We start from the raw sequence: 25,414 nt of genomic DNA on the forward strand, positions 1-25,414 counted from the left end.
ATGGTGAGGGGGAAACTGTTACTCCTGGGCCGAAACGCGCCTGTCCAAGCGGCGCAAGCGCAGACCATCCATCAGGACAAGAGCGCGGCGTGCCCTGCCTTCCTCACTCAGGACGCACATCTCTGCAGCTTACTAGCCAAGCTAGTGCCCTACTCCCTCCCTGCCTCGGTTCCCTTCCCCATAAAAGGGAGTCATAACCATACTGTTGCTCAGCCAACCCCCCAGTCCATTTTCTGCCCATCTTTGCCCGGCTGTCTTCCCCGGGAGGCTGCTCTTGGGTCCGGCCCAAGGGCGGCGCTATCGCGAGCTCCAAGGTGCGAGGAGAGACAGGGAAGTTAAGGGTGCCGATCAGCCTCCTGGGACCACTCCAGCCGTGCTGCTGGCCTGGCTTCCTTCTACAGCTCCACCTCCTGACCTGGTAGGAGGCAGCTGAGTTCGAGGCTCTAAGCACTGGTTGAACCGGTGGAGTGACACTCAACCATCCCCTTGCACTTCCAGGGGTGGCCATGGCTTCCTGCTGTTGCTAATCTCCAGGCACCTCACCCAGCCCTTCTGGTTCCCTCCACTCTGCCCACACCTCTGTCAGTGGTCCCACACTACACACTCCTTCTTTAAGCACTTTGAAAGAGAGCTGTTGGGAAGAATAAACGCTACAGATCAGTGAGTGGCACCTGACAGGCACGCGAAACATATTAGCTATTATGATGATTTATTTTCTCAGGTAAGTAGGAAGATGGGTTTTTAAGATTAACCTGGACAAACACACACACACACACACACACACACACACACACACAGAGGCAGAGGCGAGGACATCTAGTGAGGACACTGGGGCATAGGTCTCTAGTACAGACTGCCTCTTGTTGCCCAATGTCTGTTCTCCGCTTCTTCCTCAGCAAGAGAAACCCCATACTTTGGGGTGAGGCTCTTAACTCCAGGGAAAAAGGCTGTATTTCTAGCCATCCTTGTAGCTGTGTAATTAAGTGCTGACCAGTAAGGTGTAAGTGGAAGTGTTGCATGTGACTTCCGGTAAATGCCCTTGAAGGTCTTTCTTCCTCCTTTTTACCGGAGTGAATGTGAAGAGATGGCTGGAGCTCAGGCAATCACCTTAGAGTATGAGGAGGAAACCAAATACTGAGATGGCAGAACAGAGTCTCTAACACTATGATGTATCATTATTACGATGGATGTCTTTTATGTGAGAGAAAACAAAGCGCAAACATTCACTTTGCTTAGGCCATTGTATTTTTGGTTTTCTGTCATATGTACCTGAACCTAACCTAACTGTAAGTGACCTAGTTCCCATTAAACACTGGTGATTCCCAAAATGAAGGGACCTGGATGAAGATTCCACTCTGAGGAAGTGCTATCTGCCACGGGAACATCATTCAGGATGGATAAGCCTCCCAGAAAATCTAGTTCGGGAGCTGTAGTGGAGATGCCAACTCTTCGACAAAATTTCTTCTCTGTTTTCTGGTCACTGGTCACCATGCTGGGGACTGGCCAGCACTCACTACTGAAGGCCCAGAGCCTTCAAACAGGGGGCTGTTTCCTCCACACACTCCCTCCCCCTTCTTTCTGCTCACTGACAGCCCAGAGCTAGCAAATGGCACAGAAATGGTGAGGAAACATGGGACCAAGAATAATGGCGTGAAAGAGCTGCTGGACCACTGTCATGTGAGAGGGAAATAAATACCTTTGCTCTTTAAGTCACACTATGACGTCTCTCCTTATCTCTTACTCTAGTCTCTTAACTAACACATGTGCTGAGAGTTACTCCCTCACTCAGAGAATTCCCCAAGGAATTCTACCTGGCATGATTGCACCCCCTCCTCCCTTCGGTTGGTGGGTAAGACTTCTGTAATTTACCACCCAGCCTCCATTCCCCTTCTTTCTAGCAAAAGTACCTCTCAGTTTCGTTTCAAAAGCTACTGCTGCCCCATTTTAACGATGCAATGTGGTTGGAGGTAGCCCTTCCCCTGCCCCATGGATGGTCCTTAAGTTGTTTGAGCTCATAGGCACAGAAAACAATGGAAGCCAATGTTTGCTGGGGCTTCTGGGGAATAGCAGCTTCCTTACTCTTCTGCAGCAGCTACTGGGTCTTTCCTGGAACAGGATGGGATGATGGTGCGAGGTCTGGAACAGCTGCAACCATTTTACATTGTGAGGGGCAGAACCGAGACCTGCCAAGGGCTCTGATGTGAATGAAGGCAGAGCAGAGAAACAGGAAAACATGGGGCCTTGTTGACATCATTTAAGCCACTGGTTCTGGTTGTACCTGAAACCAGCTCTACCTGAATTTTTAGTCATATGACTCAAAACATCAGCTTAAGTTGATTTGAATGGCAACAAAAAGAGTCATTCCCCACAGAGATCATAACCCAGAGTTTAGCACTTATCTCTCTTTTTTCACACCCTCAAAGGCAGAGGGAAACCTGTCTTCCTCTTCAGAGGGGCTTGTCCAGGTTGCTAATCTAGGCTTTGTAGCAAGGATTCACCACCAAGTATCTACCTGCCTATTAGTTCCCTGACATCTGGAGATTCTATCTCCTCCAAAAAAGCAGTTTCTTACTTGATCCCATTAACCCCCAATGCCAACTTGCAGTTGCTCTGTTTGTCCCTTACTGTCAAAGCTCATTAAGCTCTTATACATTTGTCTGTGGTCCCAGACAGTCTCCCCGCAGCCTTCATAAGAACTCTGACTCTGACGCCCCACTCCTGCTCCCCTGGGGTTACTAGCCTTGCTTAGGCTGGGACTTCTGCTCTCTGACTCCCTTTCTCATACGGAGCCTGGCAGCCTGAATTTTAATTCAAATGCTTCTTCTCCAGAGCTGTTTTTCTCCTCTCCCATCCACTTCCCGGCCGCCCACACACATCCTCCCTTTCCATCCCTTCAGGGCTTTTCCCAACACAGTGAGATGGAAAAGACACCAGAACCAGAGAAAAGATGTTGAAGATGTACACTGGGGCCCCACGTCCACAACTGACCAGCTGTGGGACCTCAGACAAAGGACACATCTTCACTGACCACAGTCACTCCGTACACAGAACGGGAATGAAAATCACCTTTCCTACCGGCTACTTCACAGAACACTTTCAAACTAAGTAATACGAACGACAGAGCTCTAAAGTGATATGAAATAACTGAAAGGAATTACTCACCAGAAAAATCTACCTGCCTCCTATAAATTCTTAACTTTTAAGGAGTCAGCCCATCCTTAGGTCCCTTGTTACCAAACATTTGCATGGAAACTGCCAGCTGGTCTGGATTCCTTCCTGTCTCTTCTGTTTCCTTCTTCAGTAAATCAAAGGACAACCTGCAGTTGGCTGGAGGTGACGGGTCCCTAGGACAATACGACCGGGGCTCACTCAGCTCCTACGGATGTCATTCCATTGTCCTTGGCTGAATGCTTAGGGTTTAACCCACAGGAGCAGCAGGTAACACAAGCTGCATTTGTACGGTGCTCTCGGCCCACTCACAGACCACGACTCCTCTTGCCCAGCATCAAAATGAGCTCTCCACAACTAACACAGCAGGTGCAACAGCCTCTTTCAGAATAAAACCTTTAGCGAAGCCACTATCCCATCTCTGAGCAAAATCAGGACACTGCTTTGGGAACACTGATCTATTTCACAGGCCTCCTGCCAAAATCTTTCTGAGTGTCCATTAAAGATCCTGAAGTGGGTTGGGAAAGACAAGTCAGAACAACAGGGCTTGCCTTCCACTGGCAGGGAGGACAAATCATCAAATCAGAACTAAGCCATCAGGGCTGGTTCATTTGATGCCCAGACTTTCAGGAATCCAGGGCTCTTGGTCCAAGTTAAGGAAAAGGAAAGAAAGAAAGAAAGAAAGAAAGAAAGAAAAGAAAGAAAGAGAGAAAGAGAGAAAGAAAGAGAGAAAGAAAGAGAGAAAGAAAGAGAGAAAGAAAGAGAGAAAGAAAGAAAGAAAGAAAGAAAGAAAGAAAGAAAGAAAGAAAGAAAGAAAGAAAGAAAAACTAATAATAAGTAAATTCATTTTAAACACAGCCAGTAAAGTCCATGTGCCAAACCTGAAGTTTCCTTTGTTTCGCTGTGGAGTAGCTGTCAGTTCAGTGTGTGGGCAGCGTGGCTCAGCTCTGTCACCAGTTAGCTAACTGGACACCACGGGCCATTCCCCTACATTCTTGAGGTAATTAAACACAACAGCATGAGAAGCACACATAGCAAAAGACAGCTGGCCCACAGCAGAGGTTCAGAAATACCGTGGCTGCCTCCTGTTCTCCTCACCTCCATCTGGGCCCAGATCATAGGTGAAATTCACACCCTTGGTTCTGCATTCAGAAAAATGATCCTCAAATACACACCCCGTCTGATGATTCTGACAGAAACATGCCACTGTGGAAAGTGAGGCTGCCTCAATACTGTGCCAGAAATATCATTTCATTATGTAGACCAGTGATGCCCAGTGTGATTCCCGAACCAACAGCATCTCTATCACCTGGGGACCTGTTAGAAATGCGAATGCCTGGGCCTCAGCGGAGACCTAGTGCATCCCAAACTCTCGGGGTGGACCCAGTGATTCCTGGTAAGCTCTCCCAGCGAGTCTGAGGAACACTGGAATCTGAGAATACCAGTGAAGGCTGATCCGCTAACGAAAACCAAAAAGCTAAACCATGATACAAATGAATTTATTTACAACTTGGAAATAGAATCATAGACACAGGGGAAAAAAAACTATGGTTACCAAAGGGGAAAAGGGTTGGGGAGGAGGGATAAATTAGGAGTTTGGGATTAACAGATACACACTACTGTATATATAATAGATAACAACAAAGGTATAGCACAGGGAAATATATTCAATTTCTTGTCATGAGCCATAATGGAAAATGAAAATATATATGTATGTATGTATGTATATGTACAACTGAATTGCTTTGGCTGTACACCTGAAACTAACATTGTAAGTCAACTACACTTCAATAAAAAATAAATAAAAAAAAAAAAAGAGGGGTCACCACCAAGAAAGCGCAAACTCCCAGAAGGGGACAATATCCTTCTGAATCACATGCCTGAAAATGGATTTGTATCTAATATAGAGAGAGAATTCTTACAACTCAATAATAAAAAGACAAATAACCCAATTTTTTTAAACAGGCAAAGGATCTGAATACACCTTTCTCCAAAGAAGAGATACAAACGTCCAATAAGCATGGGACAAGATGGTCAACATTGTTAACCATCAGGCAAATGCAAATCAAAACCACAGTGAGACATGACGTCACACCCACAAGAGTGGCTAGGATCCAGAAGTTAGATAACAACAGGTGCTGGTGAGGGTGTGGAGGAACTGGAACCCTCGCACACCGCTGGTGGGAACGTACAAGGGTGCAGCCACTTTGGAAAGCAGTCTGGCGGTTCCTCAAAAAGTTAAACAGTTACCATCAGACCCAGCAACTGTCCCCCTAGGTAAACAGTCAGAAGAACAGAAAACACATTCACACAAAACATGGTATATGACTGTTCCCAGTAATATCATTCGCAATAGCAAAGAGCAGAAACAACCCAAATGTCCATCAACCGATGAGTGGATAAACGAAATACGGCACATGCATAAAACAGAATGTGAGTCAGCCACAAAGAGCAGTGAGGTTCTGACTCATGCTACAACATGGATAACCTCAAAAACATCACGCTCGGTGAGAGAAGTCAGTCACAGAAGACAACGCAGTGTATGGTGCGATTTGTATGAAACGTCCAGAACAGGCAAATCGAGAGAGACAGAAGGTAGATTAGCGGTTGTTTAGGCTGGGGATAGGTGGAAACAGGATGCGACTGCTAAAGGGCATGAGGTTTCTTTTTAAGGTGATGAAATACTCTAAAATTGACTAGGGAAGCTCCGAGGAATCGTCTGCACCAAGCATGGATCAGAGATGATTTCAGAGGCCTTCCAGAGCAGTGGGAACCCCTGCCCCCTTTACTTTTTCCATCAGATATTTGGGCAACTTAACTGCCAAGCTCAGAACCCTAGGCATCCTTTCTCTCCCCGCCTACAGCACCAAAAGTAACTGCAGGGAAACGCTGCCCGGCCTTAGTGCCATGACACAGTCATCACTGTCTAGAAGGCACCAACTCAGCAGGCTCAGGAACTCAGGAACGGGTCCACCAGCCTTTAGCTTTGTGACCTTGGGCAAGTTCATTAACCTCTCTGAGCTGTGGTTTCTTCCCCTATAAAATCAGAATCATCATCGTAAGAAAACTAATTGCATCAACCTAAGAGGGTTACCGAGAACATTAAATAAGACTAAAATCAGATAGGGTAGGGGGTCCTCAGAGGAAAAAACCAGGCATGGCTTTCTTGATGTAAGAGAAGCCATTATTGGCCTAAGCCATTTTGTGATCTTAACCTGGCACAAGGCTTGCCCTTGAACAGGTCTCAGAAATCAGTGATCTTAAGGGAACAAAAGGACAAACTTACCAGGCACGTGAAGTAACAACAGCAAAGATAACAAGTCGGTTGGAAAGACTCCCAGTTCTGTCTAGTGGTAAACACTAGCCTGCAGCACTGTCCTAAACTGTTCCGCAGAATTTAAATCCCCCTTGGGCGCTCCACCACCAGATCAACTGGAACCTAAGGAATTATGTTGCTGGCCTTTTTTGACCCTCGGGGCTTCAAACAACTAAAGCTCGGACTCACTCCCAAGCCCCTTCAGGAACACGCATGTTCCCTTAGCTGAAAAGGTCCCCAGTTTTGTTACTGGGGAGACACTGCTTTGGGAAAGATCCTCAGTGTTCTAACCTTACTTGCTGCAAGCGATAAATCCTTGGCTTGGCTGAGTCTTTTGGCTAGACACCCACCAAGTTTTCGAGTAAGAAGACGGTAATTGTAAACTACTTAGCACAGTGCTTGACACTAAAGAACACTGTCACCAAAGCCAAAGGGAAGTCCTCAGTGAGCAAGGTCATCGCATCTCCAAACTTCCTCACATTTCTCAGCCTACAGATCCGGCTCCCTCGTGCTGGGCCCGCTGACCTCATTCCTCTTTGTCTCCAGAACCAATGCTGTGCTTTGCATCCGCGGCACCTGCTCGCAAAGGTCTGGTGAGTGAACACTGAATGATGAGTGCCTCATGACGGCAGGGGATGGGCAGCCACGTGGTCTGTTCTCAGACAGACTATTACAGAAAGCCACCCACAAGTGAATCTGAAGGAATTTATTCATTTATTTATTTATTTTAAATTTATCTTAAATTTTATTTTATTCATTTAAAAAATTTTGTTGGGGGGAGGTAACGAGGTTTATTTATTTATTTAACGGAGGTACTGGGGATTGAACCCACAACGTCGTGAATGCTAAGCACGTGCTCTATCACTGAGCTATAACCCCATTTGGAACAGAAGTTCGTAAATGCAGCTCCCACAGGCAGCAGGGTCACCATTTTCACTCGCATGCTCATTTCTTCCCCACTGGAATGAGGCCAGGCAATAACCCAGATTTTCCCCTCTCAGACCTAATCAGCTTGAATTTTAAACTGTCAGTCTTAGAATTTTCTATTTTCTCCAATCTCCCTCTGTAATTTAGGTCTTGATCTTGATTTTAATTACAGACCAGTGCATCAGCTGTCATAGGGACAGACTGAATTCCACACATTTTGAAAAGGCGCGTGAGATAAAAATTCCTACTTTATGGCAAGACAAGAAAAATTTAAAGATAAAAGATTCTTCTCTGCTCTCGGCCTCCTCTCCCGGCTGACCATGTGGTGTGTATCTGCATTCTGCATTGACCAAGCCTCCCCCACTGGCAGGAACACCTGCTCAACCATAAAGAGCAACATTCTCCCAGCATCAAGACAACTCCTTAAAGACAACCTTCCTTCTTGATCTTGTGAGGGGTCACATGACCCACCAGGATGACCCTTAGGTCTGGACGACGTAAACTGCCAATACGTCATTTGCGGGGAGGAGGGTATAGCTCAACTGGTAGCCTGCATGTTTAGCATGCATGAGGTCCTCGGTTCAATCCCCAGTACCCCCTCTAAAAATAAATAAACCTAATTACCTCCCCCTCCACCAAAATAAAATAATTAAATAATATAATAAATAAAATGCTTTAAAAAATGTCATTTGATGTACAGCCCTTTGTCTCAAAAAACTTATATAACTGTGCCTTGATTTCCAACAGGGGGAAATAGTTCTCAGAGCTTTCTGAGAAGCTTTTCCTGGGTTATAATCCTGAAATTTGGCTTGAATAAAACTTTCCGTTTCTTTCTTAGATCAACTGATTAATTTTGTGTCAACAGCACAAAACGGCGGATAATCATGACTGCCTACAAGATCTAGAAAGAATGTTATCTTTTTTTTATGTTTTTTTTTTGTTTACTGGGGGGGCTAATTAAGTTGTTTATTTATTTACTTATTTATTTTAAAATTTTTGATGGAGATACTGGGGATTGAACTCAGGACCTTGCAGGCACAATACTGCTGAGCTGTCTCCCCAGCGAAGGAATGTTTGTCATCTTGAAGGAGTTGTCTTTTTTTTTCCCCACAGTACTTGTTCATTGCTCATTGATCAAGAGAAACTACTCCTTCACCCAGATATTCACAGTTCACAGTTTCATAGTCCAAGAATGCAGGTAACCAGTGACAACTTCCACAGAACTCAACCCAGAGAAATTCTTTATGTTCCAAGATCACTCTGCACTCTGAAAGATAGCAGCCTTCCTCATTGCCTCAAAATCTTTCATGGAATCATAATCTCTGTAGAAAGCTTCATATACCTTCCTTCTTGGTTCAGCCACAGAAAACTTACAGAAAACTGCAGCTCCCAGGGATACAATGTGCCAACAATATGAAATCGCAGACACTTGGCCGGAAGGCCTCGCATCTGAGGTTTCCTCAAAGCACAGGAAGTCATGGTGTTCTTCCTTGACAGCTCAACAATGTCCTTCCAGACTGATGGAGAAATGGCCCTGAAGGGCTTGTCTTGATGCTAGAATGCTGCTGTTTATGGTGGAGAAGGTGGTCCTGCCGATGGGTGAGGTTCGGTCCACACACAATGCAGACACACAAGACACCGCAGGGGGAGAGGCGGCCAAAGGCAGAGAAGAATTTTTTGTTTAAATTTTTCTTGTCTTGCCATAAATTAGTTATTTTATTGTACAGTACTTAAGAAATTCGGATTCTGTAAACTGTCAATAATGCAGCATTCAATGTACAGCCCTCTGTCTCAAAAAAACTTCTGTAACTGTGCTTTGACTTCTAATGGGCAGAACAATTCTTAAGAGCTTTTCTTACTTGTTTTTTTGTCTTTTGGGGGGAGGTAATTAGGTTTATCTATTTTTTTTTAATTTACATAATAGAGGTACTGCGGATTGAACCCATGACCTCATGCTTGCCAAGCACGCAGTCTACCAACTGAGCCATACCACCCCTTCTTAGAGCTTTCTGAGATGCTGTTCCCTGGTTATAATCCTCAGTCTGGCTCAAATAAAATTTTCCATTTCCTTTTCAGACCAGCTGATTAATTTTTCATCAACAGGTGTACTGGGACTTACCAAGGGACATGAGGCAAAGGCAAAGCTGTTACTTCCAGCTTTGAGGTGATCAGCAGTCTGAATGCCAAGGAGGTTCTGTTATGGCTGTTATGGGATGAAATGTGTCCCCCAAAAATCTTATGTCAAAGTCCTAACCCCAGTACCTCAAAGAGTGAATGGATTTGGAGACAGTCTTTATATCAAGGTAATTAAGTTAAAACGAGGTCATCAGAGTGAGCCCTAAAATGCAGCATGACTGGTGTCTCTACAGGAAGAGGAGATTTGGACACACACACATAGAAGGAAAACCATGTGGAGATGGAGGGGGATTAATAAAATGGCCGCACTTGGGATAATCAAAAGCTATAATCATGCTTGGTCTCTGAGAAGCGCACAGAACTGTAACTTTACAAAGTAGGCTAAACACCAAGAAGACCGCACCTTGAGTGTTTATGAGATAAAGTGACAACAGCTGGCCCCTACAGAATTGGTCGCCTGGAGGCATCATGACTCCATTCTAAGTCTTCTGATGAGAAAATGATTCTGTTGATTGTTATCGATGCTTTATTGTCTGAGCTATGGCCATATAACCATCCCACCCCAACCCCAAAGTGGGCTCAGTTTTGAAGGCACTAGCCTGCTCTGAGTCCCCGTTGCCTGGCAAAGTAATAAAGCAGCCTCTTTTCTTCTTAAGCTCCAAGACCCAGTCTCTGAGTTATCTGGCTCATCAGGGACGGGGTGGGGGCCAATCTTTCCAGAGACATGGGGAGAAGGTGGCCGTCCACAAGTCAAGGACAGAGCCTCAGAAGACACCAACCCTGCTGACAACCTGACCTTGGGCTTTGTATGGGAGCAGAATTTGCCACCTCAAAATATGTCTCTTTGTGGTGCATTAATTATTTTAAGCTAGTTATTTTTTTAAGAAACAGCAGACATGGGAAAAACTAAAACCCAAGTAGGAGGTGCCCTTTTGTAAGAAACATTCACCTTGATAAGGAAAATCTCCATTTGTAAGGGGGTCTCCCTCCAAGTACCAGGAAGAGGAAAGCACCTAAAATGTCTAGAAACTCTCATGAATGGAAAAGGGAAAGGCTACAATCTGCATAACAACCTCCCCCGTGTTTACTGTGCTCTTCCTGGTAACTTCCCATAACAGACTCTCCCTGCCCTCAGCATCCCTTTCTCTTTAGCTGAGGATGATACCTAAGGGGAGGGCTTCAGTTATTTTGGTGAGTTATACAGTTTTCCTGGATCTCTCCCATGTACACATGTGATTAAACTTGTTTGATTTTCTCCTGTTAATCTGTCTCATGTCAATGTCATTCTTAGACCAGCCAGAAGAACCCCAAAGGGTAGCAGAAAATGTCCTTCTCCAGGCAACTTGAAGCCTCAGAATTGTGAGAAAATTAACTTCTATATTTGAGCCACCTGGTCTCTTGTACCTTGTTATGATGACAGTAGCAAATTCATACAAAGCCCACGTTCAGAGTTTCAGGAAAACCAAAACCAGCCAAGCAAAGGACACAGTAGAGAAGGGAACAGGAGAGGAGGAAAGAAGCTTCCCCAGCTCCCCAAGTCCCTCGGGCTAACTCAGCTGAGCGTGACTTTCAGAATTAACCAAATGTACTTTTCATTCCAAAGTCTTACCACATTTTCTGGCAACTTGTGTCCAGGGAGGTATTTTACATTTTCATGGTCATTATTTATGATGTCTGTCAGTTTTCTCCCATTAACCGTTTCTTCAAAGACCCACATCTTGACCGTGGAGGCAAACTTCTGAAGTTTCTTGACATTGTCACCAATTATTTTTGCAACTGCTGAACCCCTATAAGAGAAACAGTGGGGGGAAAAATGAGACTCACCTAGGCAGAAGAGGCAAAGCCTGAGATCATAATTCAGAAGGCTTGTGTTCTGATTCAAGCACCGAGCTTATAACTCAAGACTGTGATTGTCACATCAGTCACAAGCCATTTGAAACTTAGTTTTCTCCTGGAAATACCACCCCATGGTCAGAAATTTGGTACAACGTCAAAAAGCACCACGCCTTGAAACTAGTTAAGCATCAGTCTATCTTGGAAGGGAGTATTCAGGCAGAAGAAAAACCCACCTGAAAGACAGCATAAAAATAATACTTCAAGAGGCAACTAGGGTATATTTCAAATCCATCAAGGAGGTTAAAATGTAGCTACCATAATGTAACGTAGTCCTTGTGAAAAATACTGCAAACCATTCCAGTAAACAAAAAATGCTGAAGCCATCAAGTCATCAGCCGCTGCTGCCACCCTCCAGTGAAGACAAGCCTGTAGCCCAGCCACTGCAGCCACTCACAGTGGTGCACCCTGAGGGGACTCAGAATAAAAAGGACAGGATACTGGCCCTAGATAGTTAGGTGCTTTTCAAAGGAATGATTTCGATGAGCCCAAATATTTGCTCCCTCCCATACAGGGAAAAGCCGTAAATTCTTTAACTTGAGATGTCTGTTTTTCTTCAGTTAACAAGTAATCTTTTAATGTTCCAACTACCTGGTCTTTGTTGTAAAACTCCTATATATCCTAGCTCCTCCCTACCTTTTTTGAGCAGTCCCTCAGAGCAATCTGAGAGGCTGTCATCCCAGGCTCGAGTTCTCAGAAATGTCCACCAAATAAAACATAACTTTCAACTTTTAGGCTGTGCATTTATTTCCGTCAACACCATGTTCTGGTTAACTGCAGCAGGCCCCAGGTGCACACAGAAAGGACAGGCAAGACCTGAGTGGATTCCAGAAAAGGAACAGAGCAAAGGCACAGAGCCCAGCTGCATGAGCATTTGGTCCCCCCAGCAGACACCCAGCAGCTCCCTCTTTTTTTTGCATCTCTATTCACCAAACATATTCTGGTAATGATCAGTCTCCCTAGGCTTCCCCACTGTGGGGGAGAGAAGACACTAGCTAACACTAGTTAAGGCCAGTCCTGGGACAAGAGGTACGGATGTGAGGCTGGACCCCGTGGCAGAGGTGTTCGTGGTCAGCCAGGTCTCACGGGTGTGCTGAGTGCACAGTGGGCCACCAGCCCACTGACTGGGCCAGGGGTGGTACCCGATCCCGGCTGAGCCAATCAGCTTCTTTTGTAGGACTTTGGAGAAATAGTTTCTTAGACAATCTTCCTGGTATGAGGAGAAACGAAAGAATGGCAAAGAGCACCTGAAGAATTCATGCGACGGGGCATTCATTATTTTCTCTAAGGATTATTCGGAACACAATTTGTGAGAGGGAGTAAGAGCTGATAACAGAAAAGGGGCGGAGACCAAGTTGATGCAGAGGAACATATCGGGGACAGTTATCCTTACTCTCCAATAAAGCTGGTATTGTAGCCAACTCTAACTCATCCCTGCACGTAGATCTCAGTGCTTTAACAACCAGGAAAATCCAAATAATTACAATCTATATTAGAATTATGCCCCCTTTCCTGAGATAGAATGGATAAACTAAGCAGGTGTCCTCAACTCTGGCTGCAGATTAGAATAACCCAGGAGACAGAGTCCCAAGCCACACCCAAGACCAATGCGATGGGTAGCTCTGCAGTGGGATCAGGCAGCAGCAGTTATTAAAGCTCCCCTGGGACTGATGCGCGGCCAGAGTTCCAAACAGCTACTCCGTCCAATGATCTTTGGTGCTCTCCTCCTTCACCAAGGAATAGCTGTAAACATCAGAGCTTTTACCTGTGAAGTTCTTATTCTATGCCAGCGGGACAGTTTATTAGCTAAATATCCATTAATCCAATTCTCCCTCCAATATCTTGTAGAAAAGAGGTCAAGAATCTCCCCACCACTACTATCACCTTTACTCTAATCTTGGAAATAGCTGCTCACTGCTCACAGGGCATAACCGCTCGGGCTCACAAGCTTCCCTGCCATTAAGTAACTCATACAAAGTAAAACAGAGCAAGTATGATTCTGGGGAATTGAGCAAACCGAGGGTCCATCTACAAGTCACCAGGAATCCAAGTCTAGTAAATCAAGTGGGAAAATAAACTAGAACACGAGCCTGCTCCCCATGGTCCACGGTCTTACTGGAAAACACTTGCTTCTGCCTTTGCAGCTTCTTGGGGAAGCCAAGCACTAGTAACCAGAGGGAAACCTGCAGTATCTACTAAAAAGAGTTAGCTAAGAAATTTTAAGTAAAAATTGGAACTGTTAAGAACAACGAAAGAACAAAAATAAGTAAGGGAAACTCCACTTATATTATTTACTCATGTGAGGTCACCAGGACCTCATTCTGCCTCCTTCCTGGTTTCATCAATGACTTCATTCAGTCACTCATTCATGCCTTTATCTCAGGTATCAACAGTGTGCATAGCACCTACTGCCTAGAATGCCTTGGGCTGGAAGCATTCTTTGCTCTCAAAAGCTTCCCGCCCACTTGAGAGAGATGTGTAAGGTAAAAGGAATTCACAATTCTGTGTGTGATAAGAGGTGGAGGGAAATGGAAGGACACATCATTAGAAGGGTAAATGTCAACGGATTTTCAACACAAGGGACTCAGGTGCCATCCAGTTCATCCAGAAGTCTGGCCTGCCCACCGTTCAGGTGAGGGGACCATGGTGGGGTCTGAGAGAAGACATGACAGTGGTGCTGAGGAAGATCATACCTCTGCTGAGAAGCAAAAAGGGCTTCATAAATCAGGGTTGGGAAGAGCCCAAAACTCAGCTGACCACAGGCACATGGGTGAGTTGGGCCAAGCCAGGAACTAACCAGCTGATCCATTAGTAATGACCCAGGCTTGCTATGTTCAGCCCTGAGTTAAGGGAGGTTTTGCAGCAGGCTAAGGGTACACCAGACACAGCAACTCTGAGGCAACTAGAGGTGACTCCAGGTAATTGTGGGCCTAGGTGTTGGATCTACCACTCAGGGATAGGGGCAGGAGAAGAGATGGGGGCAAGCAAGGGGCATGAAATAATTCAAGGAGAAATCTAGATGAGCAAAAAGATTCTAATGCCTTAAGGCCTAGTCTTGTTCTTTCTAAATAACTTATACAATCATTTTTTTTTTTGATGGGGGGAGATCAGAAGTCAAAACACTTTAATTTGTTTTGTTTTAATCTCTTTCGGTACAACTTCCATGTCTTCTTTGCTGTCCACCGTCTTCTGGGTTGTTTCTAAAACCCCAAAAGGAAAATTCACCGTAACACGATAAAGGCCATATATTCTATATGCCAAGCCCACAGCTAACATGGTACTGAGTATTCTTGTCACCAAAAACAGGGGAGGGGGAGAGGGCAGGAGGAAACTTCTGGAGGTGATGGGTGTTTATTATTATCGTGGTGATGGTTTCACAGCTGTATGCATACTCCAAACCCATCAAAGATCAAGTATGTCAGAGTTTTCTGTGTATCAGTTATACCTCAATAAAGCTGTTTGGGTTTTGCTTTTAAAGTATAATTCATACCCAAAAGTCCTTTGTAGCTCTGAAATAGTATGAAATGTGTGTCATCTATGTGTAACTACCTCTGACCAACGTGAAGGAACAAGATCAAAGAACAAAGGGACATTGTTTAAAAAAAAAAGAGCAAAGGGAGCGTTTTGGAGGAACTTGTGTATTTTTAAGGTAACCAGAGTCCACTTACAAATAGCAATGATGACGGGGAGAGTACAGCTCAGTGGTAGAGTGCGTGTGTAGCCTGCACCAGGTCCCAGGGTTCAATCCCCAGTGTCTCCATTAAAAAAAATAAATGAATAAATAAATCTAATCCCACCCCACTCGCCCCAGCAAAAACAAAAAATACGTCCAGGCACGGATCGCCACACGGCTGGGTCAAGGGCATAGCAGCCACTTCTACACCTGTGAGCTCATCCCTCTGCTGGATGACAGGTGTATGAGGAGCCGGGTGTTTCCCCATGTGGGGGAAACCTGCTGCCCTGCCGCCCTTTTCCACTCTCCCAGCCTCCCTGAGAGTGCAGAATGTCTCCTCTGGATACTACTGAGTTCTCCCATCTCCAGCATGTGTGAATTTCCCTTCTTCACAAAGTATGAGCAGGCCTGACTCAGGGCCTTGGCAGGTACGGGCATCATCGGGCATCTGACGAGGATTTTACGACATTGTGTTGTTTCCATTCTGCGGGTGGCTGTTGTTATCTACTGCTCATGGTATCTGCAGTGGGGATATAACGTTTTCTTTTTTTGGTTGGGGGAAGGGGGTGTTATTTATCTATCTATGTATCTATCTATCTATTTAGCGGAGGTACTGGGGATTGAACTGAGGACCTCACACATGCTATGCACACACTCTACCACTGAGCTATCCCCTTTCTCCCTAAAAAGTTGACTTTAAACAAAATTTAGGGGGGAAGGTATTAGCTCAGTGGTAGAGCAGGTGCTTGGCATGCACAAGGTCCTGGGTTCAATCCCTAGAACTTCTATTAAATACATACATACATACATACAACTTAATTACCCTCCCCTCTCAAAAACACAAAAGTCAACTTTTAAAGAAAGTATAATAGGCAAATGAGCAGAGCAAACCCCACAAGGGCAGTGCCTGCCAAATGGAGGTTTAATCCTACCTAAACCTCCACCTGGCAGATTGACACAGAAGGCCCAGTCACTCTGACCTTGTGTCCCTCAACCAGGCAGTGGCAGAACTGGGAGGGGGACTCGGGACTGCTGACAGCCAGTCCTGGGTCTTTACAGACAGACCAAGTCACATTTCCCATCATATTTCCCATGAAATCGTGAATTGTCTTAGCCCTTGGGCCTCAAAACACAGGCTAGCCCACAACCTCAGTAATGCTATACATATGAAATTTAAAAGGGACTTGGGTGGGAAATCATGTTCCAGTGCCAGCTGTGTACATACTGGGTACTTGACATTATCCCCACTTTACAGATGAGGAAGTCCAGGCTCAGAGAGAATGAATGTTATCCAAAGTCCCGCTGTCCATCTAGAGCCAACAGTTCAAAACCAGATCTGGTTCCAAAGCCCACGCTTTCTGCTAATTTATATTTGCTGCAGGGTAGAGTAGAATCATTTGTGGAGAATACACATTGAGCACCTATGCCGTGCAGACACTGTGCCAGGCACAGAGGATACAGGCAATAAAGCAGACAATTCCCTATTAAATATCTTGTAATAACCTATAATGGAAAAGAATCTGAAAAAGAGTATGTATGTATGTGCATATGTATACGTGCATAATTGAATCACTGCTGTACATCCAAAACTAATACACCATTGTAAATCAACTATGCTTCAATTAAAAAAAAATAAAAAAGACAAATCCCTGCTCTCCTGGAGGCTGGGAAACAGAGACTGATGTTGCTCCAGGAAGCACACGTAGAAATGTAACTGTACCAAGGTGACCAAAGACGCTACACAGGTGATACAGTGACACTTGGTGGACATCAGGGAGAGGTGGGGCCAGGTGCAGCAGCGAGGGCAGAACTCTGGACTCTGAAGGCTGAGCTGGCTTACCTGGAGGAACGGGGTGGGGGGGCCTTCCAAGCAGAGGGAAGGGCCCGTGGAGCAAAAGCGCAGGAACAGGAGGGGCATGCAGAGTGTCCTCTGCTTTTACCCGGAGCCCACACCTGCAGGAGAGGGAGAGGAGGGGGAAGGGGAGAGGACACCATGAAGAAGTGCAAGCTGAGGGGTTGGGGGCAGAGAGGGGACAGAGAAAGGAGGGGAGGGAAGGGGAAGAGGCAAGGATGGGGCAGGAGACAGAAAGGGGTAGGAGTCTGCTGACTACCAGGTATCAGGCACTGTTTGTTTGCTTTTTGTTTTTTGATTGACATGTAGTTGACATATAACATTGTCTGAGTTGAAGGGGTACAACGTGTTGATCTGATACACTGATATGTCCCATTCTGATTACCACCACGGTACTATTTTAAATGCCTTACCCACATTATCCGCTTTAAGCCTCAGCAACCCTCTGAGGTAGGTACTACTGTGATCCCCATTTTTCACGTGAAGAAAGTGACCCCAGGGATCACACAGGTGATCAGCAGAAGAGAAGAGACTCAGCCCAGGCCATGTCTTCACCACCGCTCTCCTTCCCTGGGTCCCAGCTGGATGGACGTCCACCTGCTGGAGGTCCTAACCTCTACTTTGGCAATACCCCCATTCCCCCAATCCTTTGGCATTCACTCTCTGTCCACAGCCTTCTCACCTCTTTCTTTCTAAAGAGGTTTAATAGTTTTATCAGCCAAGGAACAGGCTGCTTATCAAGTCAGGCTAGAACCTGTCAACTCCCAAAACTGCATGTGGTGCAGAAGCCTTCTGGCCCAGAAAAGACCCTACAGACCATCCCTCTTTTACCAAGGAAGAAACTCTAGGGAGAATAATGAAGGGTTATTAAATACACAAGCCAGATCCTCCCCCATTTCATGCCCAGAGCTGATCCTGCCTGTTCACCCAATGGAAAAGGGTAGTCAGTTTTAGTTTAAATAACATCTACTTTTTTTTTTTTACACATGAAAGCAATATATGAAAGATGAAAAAATAATTGTAAACAATCTCACCATCCAAGGAGAACCACTGTTAACATTTTGTGTAATTCTTTGCAGTTAAAGGGCTTTTAAAGTATAATCCAATGCCAGAATATCAGATTAAAATGTGAAAAGTGAAGTTATTTTAAAATAAAGGATTCAACTTGGTGAATGTTTATTTGATTTCTAGATAGGGAAGCTTTCTAAGTTTAAAATTAAAGATGGAAACCACAGAGGAAAAAAGATCAATGTGAACAACTTCACATAGAGAAAAAGGAGGGGGAGAAAGCAGATGAAAAAAGCCATTGTGTCTATCAACATTCAAACTGCAGAGGAAAAACCTAAGATAGAATGTTACATTTAACAAAAAACAGGATGCAAAACTGTACATGCCATAAAATCACATGCAATTAACAAAACACATACCACCTCACACCTGTTAGGATGGCTACTAAATTAAAACAAAACAAAACAAAAAGCAAGTGTTAGTGAGAACGCACAGAGACTGGAACCCTTGTGCTCTGCTGGTGGGAATGTAAAATGGTCTAACTGCTATGGAAAATAAAACAGGGGTTCCTCAAAAAACTAAAAATAGAATTACCCTGTGATCCAGTAATTCCACTTCTGAGTATATACCCAAATTGAAAGCAGGATCTTGAAGAAGATATTTGTATATCCATGTTCATGGCAGAATTATTCACAATAGCCAAAAGGTGGAAGCAACCCAAGTGTCCACTGATGGACCGAACCGATGAACAAAATGTGGTGTATACAGACGATGGAGCATCATTTAGCCTTAAAAAGGAAGGAAACTTTGGTACGTGCTACAACCCAGCTGAACCTTGAGGACGTTATACTAAGTGAAACAAGCCAGGTACAAAAAAGACAAATACTCTATGATTCCACTTATGTGAGGTACTTATAGGAGCTCTCTCTTGATGTTGGAATTCAGCCGCCAGACGGAGAAGCCCAACCTCACCTGCTGCAGAACCAGAGGCTCTAGCCAGGCACCCCGTCATCCTGGCTGAAGCCCGCCCACTGCCGCACATGTGAAAGGGGGCATCTGGGAGCACGAGTCCCAGCCATCTCACCACCTGACCGCTGCCTTATGAGTGAGCCCAGTCTAGACCAGCAGCTTAGCCCAAACTGCTGACCCCCAGAATCATGAGCTAATAAATGACAGCTCCTTGAAGCCACTAAGTTTCAGGGGAGATGGTTGGGTAGCAACAAATAACTGATTCGGTTCCCAGCGCCCAACTGTGGAAGGAACTGAGCCCCAAAGCTGAATGACGGCAAAATGCCACTGGGATAACCTTAAAGGAGCTGAAGGACTTCTGGCTTAGTTCCTGATTATCACCAAGCCTGGAAGTGAGGGGTAAGGGGAAGAAAGACCTGCATGGCGAGGACCCCATGGCCTGACAACAGAGATTTAGTGCACTTGTATCCAATGGGACTTAGAAAAGAGTGGGCTCACCTTGGCACTGCTCTGAGACTAATGGGTGGGCGTTGGAGATGGCATATTTTTCTCTCAAATATAAGGTCTTTCTAATAATTAATATACTAGATTACTTTTAAAATCAGTAAATTATGCCTTAAAAACAGTAAACTATAACCATGTCATGTCTCCAAGAGACAGGCTGCCTGCTTTGGAGGGAAACTCGACAGGATGATTTTCAAGACCTCATTTCAATTTGATTTTTCTTAAGTGGACTATTGTTATATTAGACTTTCGTTGGGAGGGTAAAAGACTCTATATTTTTGACAATGGAATTTGTTCTCAGGTAAAAGTATGCTTCTCACTAAAAAATGGTAAGAATTTCTAGAAACACGAAAAATGGAGTTAAAGGATCTGGGTTTCAACACTACTTTATTAACTCCAACCTTGAAAAGGTCCATTTTGTGACTTAATGATGGTACTGATGAAGGATGATCAAACCAATAAAAAGAACATATCTTTATTAGCTGACATGGAGTGTGTCACTCTGCACTGTCCCCGATCAGCTCATTTAATTCTAACCATGATCCTATGACAGCAGGTAAAGATATCACAAGCAATGATTCTTGGGGAGAAGCAGTTTGCTCAAGGACCCAGCGCTGGACGGGGATAGAATCCTGAGCGCCCCCCTTTCCAAAGGAGGTCTGGGGTGTTTCTGGACTTAGGTTCCCTAGTACAGCAGCGTGGCGGCAAATACAACCCTGAGGTTTTAGTCCTAGAACTGCCTGGTGCACTGTGTCTGGGTGATCTTCCCAAGGTTCTGATGAAGAAACTCTGTTTCATTTTTGGAGGAACCTAAGAAGCTTTTGTTTTTCCCTTTCTGTTGTTTTTTATAAGTCACAGGGGCCATGAAAAGCCATGCGGATTAGGACGCACCTCCCTGCATCCTCAATTGAGGGCAGCAGAGCAGGGCTCAGCTGGAGGTATGAAGGTCCCTCTCAGCCTCCTCTCTCTTTCTAGAGGAAAGGAGGTGCGAGAGGGTGGGACAGGATCCTCACACAACTGTTTACTTTCCCTTGCATATCCTTCTGGCTGAAGCTCCCTGGCAAGTCAGCTAGATTCAGTCTTCAGGTATCTGCAAAGCCAGTGATGATCATTAACATGGGAGAGATACTCAGTGTGAGCCTTAGAGTCACCTTTTAGTTATAGATGTGACAATACCTTTATTTACGTAAGCATTCTGAGCTACTTCAAAGTCCCAAGTATGAACACTGCTTAAGCAACTTCCTTTTTCTGAACTGGAAGGGTAGGTCTGTCTTTTGGTAACCTGTTTTAAAATTAGCACAAGGTTGAAGTCTCTGGGAGAAAAATCTATCCTACCCTCAGGGAATATGATTCAGCAAATCTTGCTTTAGTGCTAACCCTGATGCAAGTGATCTTTGGATCACATTTTAAGAAACAGTATTTAAAAGGTAACATCTAATCTCGTGACATATTTCATTCCACTTTGTGTTCCTTCTGAACTTATCTTCCAAGTCTTTATCTATCTCCAGCCTGAAGGTGAAGTTCCTAAGGTAAGTTCCTGAATCTCTCTGGGGAGGTCGTGATCCTCTCTCTAGGACTGGTGTGGCTCGACACCCAGGGCAGTGGCAGGGAAGCCAACAACTGTTCCCATCTGACCCCGTAATTAAGGGAGCCAGGCAGACTGCCCAAACCATCGGCACATTTCTCAATTGCTCTGCTCCAGTGTCATTAGCCAATTTCTACTCCATTTCCTTGGGCTGGAGTGAGCCAAGAAAAACAGTCAAGCACAACAGAGTGAAGCTGTGGGAAGGCAGCCAAATCCAGTGGAGGGAGTAGGAGGGTCACTTCACTACTCTTGCTCCAGGCCCAAATCCAGCGTGACAAAGCCATGCTACTTCTACAGCACCTTGCAAACTAGGGAAGAGATGCTTTCATCTGTGGTTCTGTGTCCTCTTCCAGAAGAGGAAACTAATGTTAAAGAACATGTGCTAAACGGGCGCTTTTCCAGCCTCATGGCCATCAAGGCAGCTGACATCTCACTCAAAGTGACCTTGGGATCAAAACTGGCAAAGTCAAGCAGAAAGTCCAAATGAAACTCTGCAGTGGATTGGAACTGACTCCGTTAAATGTTGTACATAACGTTCTGTTGTTCATTGAAGAAAAGGAGTTTACAGAAAGTGCATATCTGTAGGGCAGAGAGGTAAAAGAATATATGAAAACATTCATTTGCATCTGATGGAATTGCTCTGGAAAGACCAGAAGACACTGATAACACTGGTTTTCCTCCAGCAGGCACTCTGGGGGAAAAGTGTGGGTGGGAAATGTTTCACTTGTTTTGGTGGGGGCGGGGGGTTGGTGCCTTCCGGCTTCAAACAACATGAAGATATTACTGAATCAAATATAGTTAATTTTTACACTAAAAATTTAATTTTTAGTCTTCACTTAGTATTTACTTAGCATATGTTCTCAAGAGCTAGGTGGGGAGGAGTGGAAACAGATAATCAAATAAATCATCACCTTGCTGAGAAGTGCACCCAGATCAGTAACTTACCACATGCTTAGCATGCATGATGTCCTGGGTTTAATCCCCAGTACCTCCATCAATCAATCAATCAATCAATCATTACCCTCCAGTGACAGATGTCAGCAACAGGGACTCAAGGAGAGGTCCCCTGGCCTGGCTGGGATGGAAAAGTGGAGAACCAGATAAGGTTTCCTCCAGTAGTTGTTTCTGGTCCAAGTTTTAAAGAGGGAGACCAAGTAACTAGTACCAACTGCTGCAGGACTCCTAGAAGCCTGAACTGTGATGAGTGTCAAGTCACAGAAAAACATCAGAACATCGCTTAGAACTATTCTATACCAGTTCTTCAGATGTGGGGGGAAAAAGTGCACAGCAACCTAAAAAAAGATGGAAAATACCAGAGACTATACCATATTCTGCCTCCTCGTCTCCACTTCGCTCTTCATTTACCGAAACACACCAAATAATCCCCACTGTGTAAGTCTGAGGAAAGGAACCAAAAGCGCTGACACTTAAAGTGCTTAGAAGAGCGCCGTGCTTAGAAGAGTGCCGTGCACAAAGTGCTTTATAAACGATAAAGTCAAATAGAGCCTAGTGGAGACTCGAAGCTTCACAAACATTACCCCAAGGGAGAATTCCCAACATCCCTGGGCTACTGTGGGAGCCAGGCCTGTAGGAACTTGGATTTTCTTCCCCATATGTTACTAAGATACTGGACGTAGCAGAAGCCGGAGCCAGACCCGCGCTTTGAAGGGCAGCACCGACTCCGCCCTCAGCCTGGAGAGCAAGCGCCCTTCAGACCCCTCTGCCTCGGTTTCCTCATACCGAAACCACAGCAAGGCTTGAGCCTCCTTCAACTCGACTTGCTGGCGAGTCGACTTGCTGAGAAGGGACAACTCCAGGAGACTTGCTGAGAAGGGACAACATCCTTAGAATGTTGCGCAAACCCCCAGGCGTGGCGAGCAGGTGGCTTCCGTGCGCCCGCCGCGCGGTGCCGCGAGCGCAGACAGGTGCCCGCGGGCGCGCAGTACTCTCTCTCCGCGCCGCCCCCGCGGGCACGCGGGCCCAGGGCCTCCCGGGCCAGTGCCTCAGCGCGGCCTCCCCCGGCGAGCGGTGCCCAGCCGGGCCGCGAGGCCGCCCGCCCCCCTCCCCGCGCGCGGTGCCCGGTGCCCACGCCGCGACGGGGACGCGCGCCCTCACCCGCCCGGGAGAGGGGCTTTCCAGAGGCGGAGCCCGCGCTGCCAGCCCGCCGCCGCTCACCAGTTCCCCGAGCCCACGATGCACACTTTCAGGGGCGCCGCTGCCATGGCCAGGCCGGAACGCTGCAGGCCGGAACGCTGCAGCCCGGCGCGCGCCTCGCCGGCCCACCGCCCGCCTCCGCCCGCTCCGCCTCCGCCCGCTCCGCCTGAAGCCGCTGCGGCTCGCGGCGGCCCCGCCCCTCCCGCCTCTCCGCCAATGGCCGCGACCCCCCCACTAGCTCAGGCGCCCCCGGCCACAGCTGACAGCAGGGAGGGCCCGCCCCGCCACTCCCGAGAGCCACTGCGCACGCCTGGGCCGTCTTGCCTCTCGGACCCGCTCGGGCGCCGCCCAGCCCTGCCCGAGGCCTTTCGGGACTTGTAGTGCGCGCCCCCTGGACGGCCGCTGCCGCCGTGCCACGCGCTGCCCGGGGTGGTTACGCCGCGACCCGTGCTCCAGACGCCGGAGGCAGCACCACACTCCCCGCGGAGCAGGCCTAGCCCGGTTCGCCCCAGTGCCCCCTACTCCTCCCGCCCCTCCTGTCAGAAAGAGCTGCCGCGGTGCATTTGGGAGCCAAGAGAGGATCGCAGGCTGACTCCAAAGTCCACCAGACTTGGGCTGGAGCTCGAAGGACCCTCCCCGCCCCCCGCCTCCTCAGCCTCTGCCTCACTTGTGGAAACGCGAACCCCCCTGGCACTGCTGAACTTCGCGGTGGACATGTACCTTCTGAGGCCTTCGGGACTTGGCCGGACAGCACCTGCGCATCAGGGTGGACACTTTCTAGTTAGATTCAGGAGAGAGACCTGGACGCGGGCGACTCCGCCCTCACTCACTTCCTTGGCAGGACTTGCCTCCTCATCGTCTTCGCCCTGGGGCACCAGGAAAGTTTGTGGTTCTGAGACCACCCTTCCCTCCTTCCTAAGAAACCAAACGTTGTGTATCCATTCTGAGCATCACTTTCCACCAGGCGCCAGCCTCCATCCTGTGGGAGGGAGGAGGACAAAGTGGTGTGAACCAGTGGTTCTCAAACTCCGCTGCATATTAGAGCCTCCTCTGGAGCTTTCAAACATCCCGCTCCCCGGGCACCACCCCAGACCAACTGCATCAGAATCTCCCCGGAATGGGATACAAACATCAGAATTTTTTAAACTTCCAGTAGGGATTGCAAAAGGACTCAAGACTGAGAACCAGAGGACTGAAATACCAGCAGAGACTGGCTGAGGAAACAAATACTGTAGTACCTAGGCCTATTAGTTTGATGCCCAGAGGAGTAACTGTTGTTGTTGTCGTCTTCCTTATACATTGTATGAAGAATTTATCCATATTACTTATGATGTTTACTCAAGGAACTACTTGGAGAGAGTCGGGGACACAGAGCATGCTCTCCACTCCACTCTGGTGGTTTGTTCTCAATTCTTTCCACTAATGGAAAGATACCAAAGCAGGAATGATGCAAAAGGTGGACTATCCAAGCTTTAGTCGTTTTTTTTTCCCCTCTTGCTTGTGTGTTCCAAAGTGAGTTTGTCCAATTAAACAATGAACTTATGTATCTGAGGAGTCAACATGCCAAGATTTACACCAAGTTATGGATTCCAGTTAAGCCTTTGCATGAAACTCCTTTTCCCTGATGTTGCAACCCCACCTGCATGAAAATGAGCTGCCTGGCTGTTCTGTGGACCCATCCCGCACAGCATCCTCATAACCTGAGATGCACAACGCACTGTGCCAGAAGGGACATAGTGAGTAGTCATTTATTTTATGGACTAGTTACAAATTTTAAAACAAAAACCGAGGTGGGAGGGCATAGGTCAAGCGGTAGAGTGCATGCTTAGCATGCACAGGGTCCTGGGTTGAATCCCCTGAGTACCTCCTCTAAAAATAAAGAAACATAATTACCTCCCCTCCCCACACCAAAACAAACAGGAAAAACCCAAATAAAATAAAATGCTGGCTTAAAAACAAAAATAAGACGAAAACCGTATTGGTGAAGCCCAGAGACAGAAGGTTGAGAAAACAAAGCAAGATGCAAGGGGATGCATACAGGAGGGCCCATTTCTGTTAGTTCAGAAACAAGCAAAATCACATCTATCACTAGGGAGAGATACATACATAGTAAAACTGTAAAGGAAGAAAGAAACACAAAATGCAGGATTGTGGTTATGGTGGAGAGGAGAGTTGGTTATTCTTTATACTTTTGCATCTATTATAAACATGTTTGTGTATCGATTTAAT

General features: G+C 46.3%; 2 protein-coding genes and 1 pseudogene across 4 annotated transcripts in view; 1 reads left to right on the forward strand and 2 right to left on the reverse strand.

The window, feature by feature from the left end:
• Positions 1-23,409, reverse strand: part of GPD1L (glycerol-3-phosphate dehydrogenase 1 like) — a 47,681-nt gene extending 24,272 nt beyond the window's left edge. Inside the window, exons 1-2 of one of the 2 annotated variants that reach the window (XM_074345355.1) lie at positions 23,207-23,409; positions 11,157-11,334 (exon numbers count right to left, since the gene is read on the reverse strand). In XM_074345355.1, the coding sequence (XP_074201456.1) occupies positions 11,157-11,334; positions 23,207-23,253 (225 nt within the window). In that variant the 5' untranslated portion in view covers positions 23,254-23,409. Of the gene's footprint in view, positions 1-11,156; positions 11,335-23,146 lie in introns of both variants that reach the window. The other variant, XM_074345354.1, reaches the window with a different exon arrangement.
• LOC123618238 (cytochrome c oxidase subunit 6C-like) lies at positions 2-11,137 on the reverse strand (annotated as a pseudogene).
• A 144-nt stretch (positions 23,410-23,553) lies between the features above and the next one.
• OSBPL10 (oxysterol binding protein like 10) overlaps positions 23,554-25,414 on the forward strand; it is a 350,089-nt gene continuing 348,228 nt past the window's right edge. For both annotated transcript variants that reach the window (XM_074345352.1, XM_074345353.1), the window contains exon 1: positions 23,554-24,921. The gene's annotated coding sequence lies outside the window, so the exon portion shown is untranslated. The remainder of the gene's footprint in view (positions 24,922-25,414) is intronic.

This window comes from Camelus bactrianus, chromosome 17 (assembly GCF_048773025.1).
Source record: "Camelus bactrianus isolate YW-2024 breed Bactrian camel chromosome 17, ASM4877302v1, whole genome shotgun sequence".
Taxonomy (NCBI): domain Eukaryota; kingdom Metazoa; phylum Chordata; class Mammalia; order Artiodactyla; family Camelidae; genus Camelus; species Camelus bactrianus.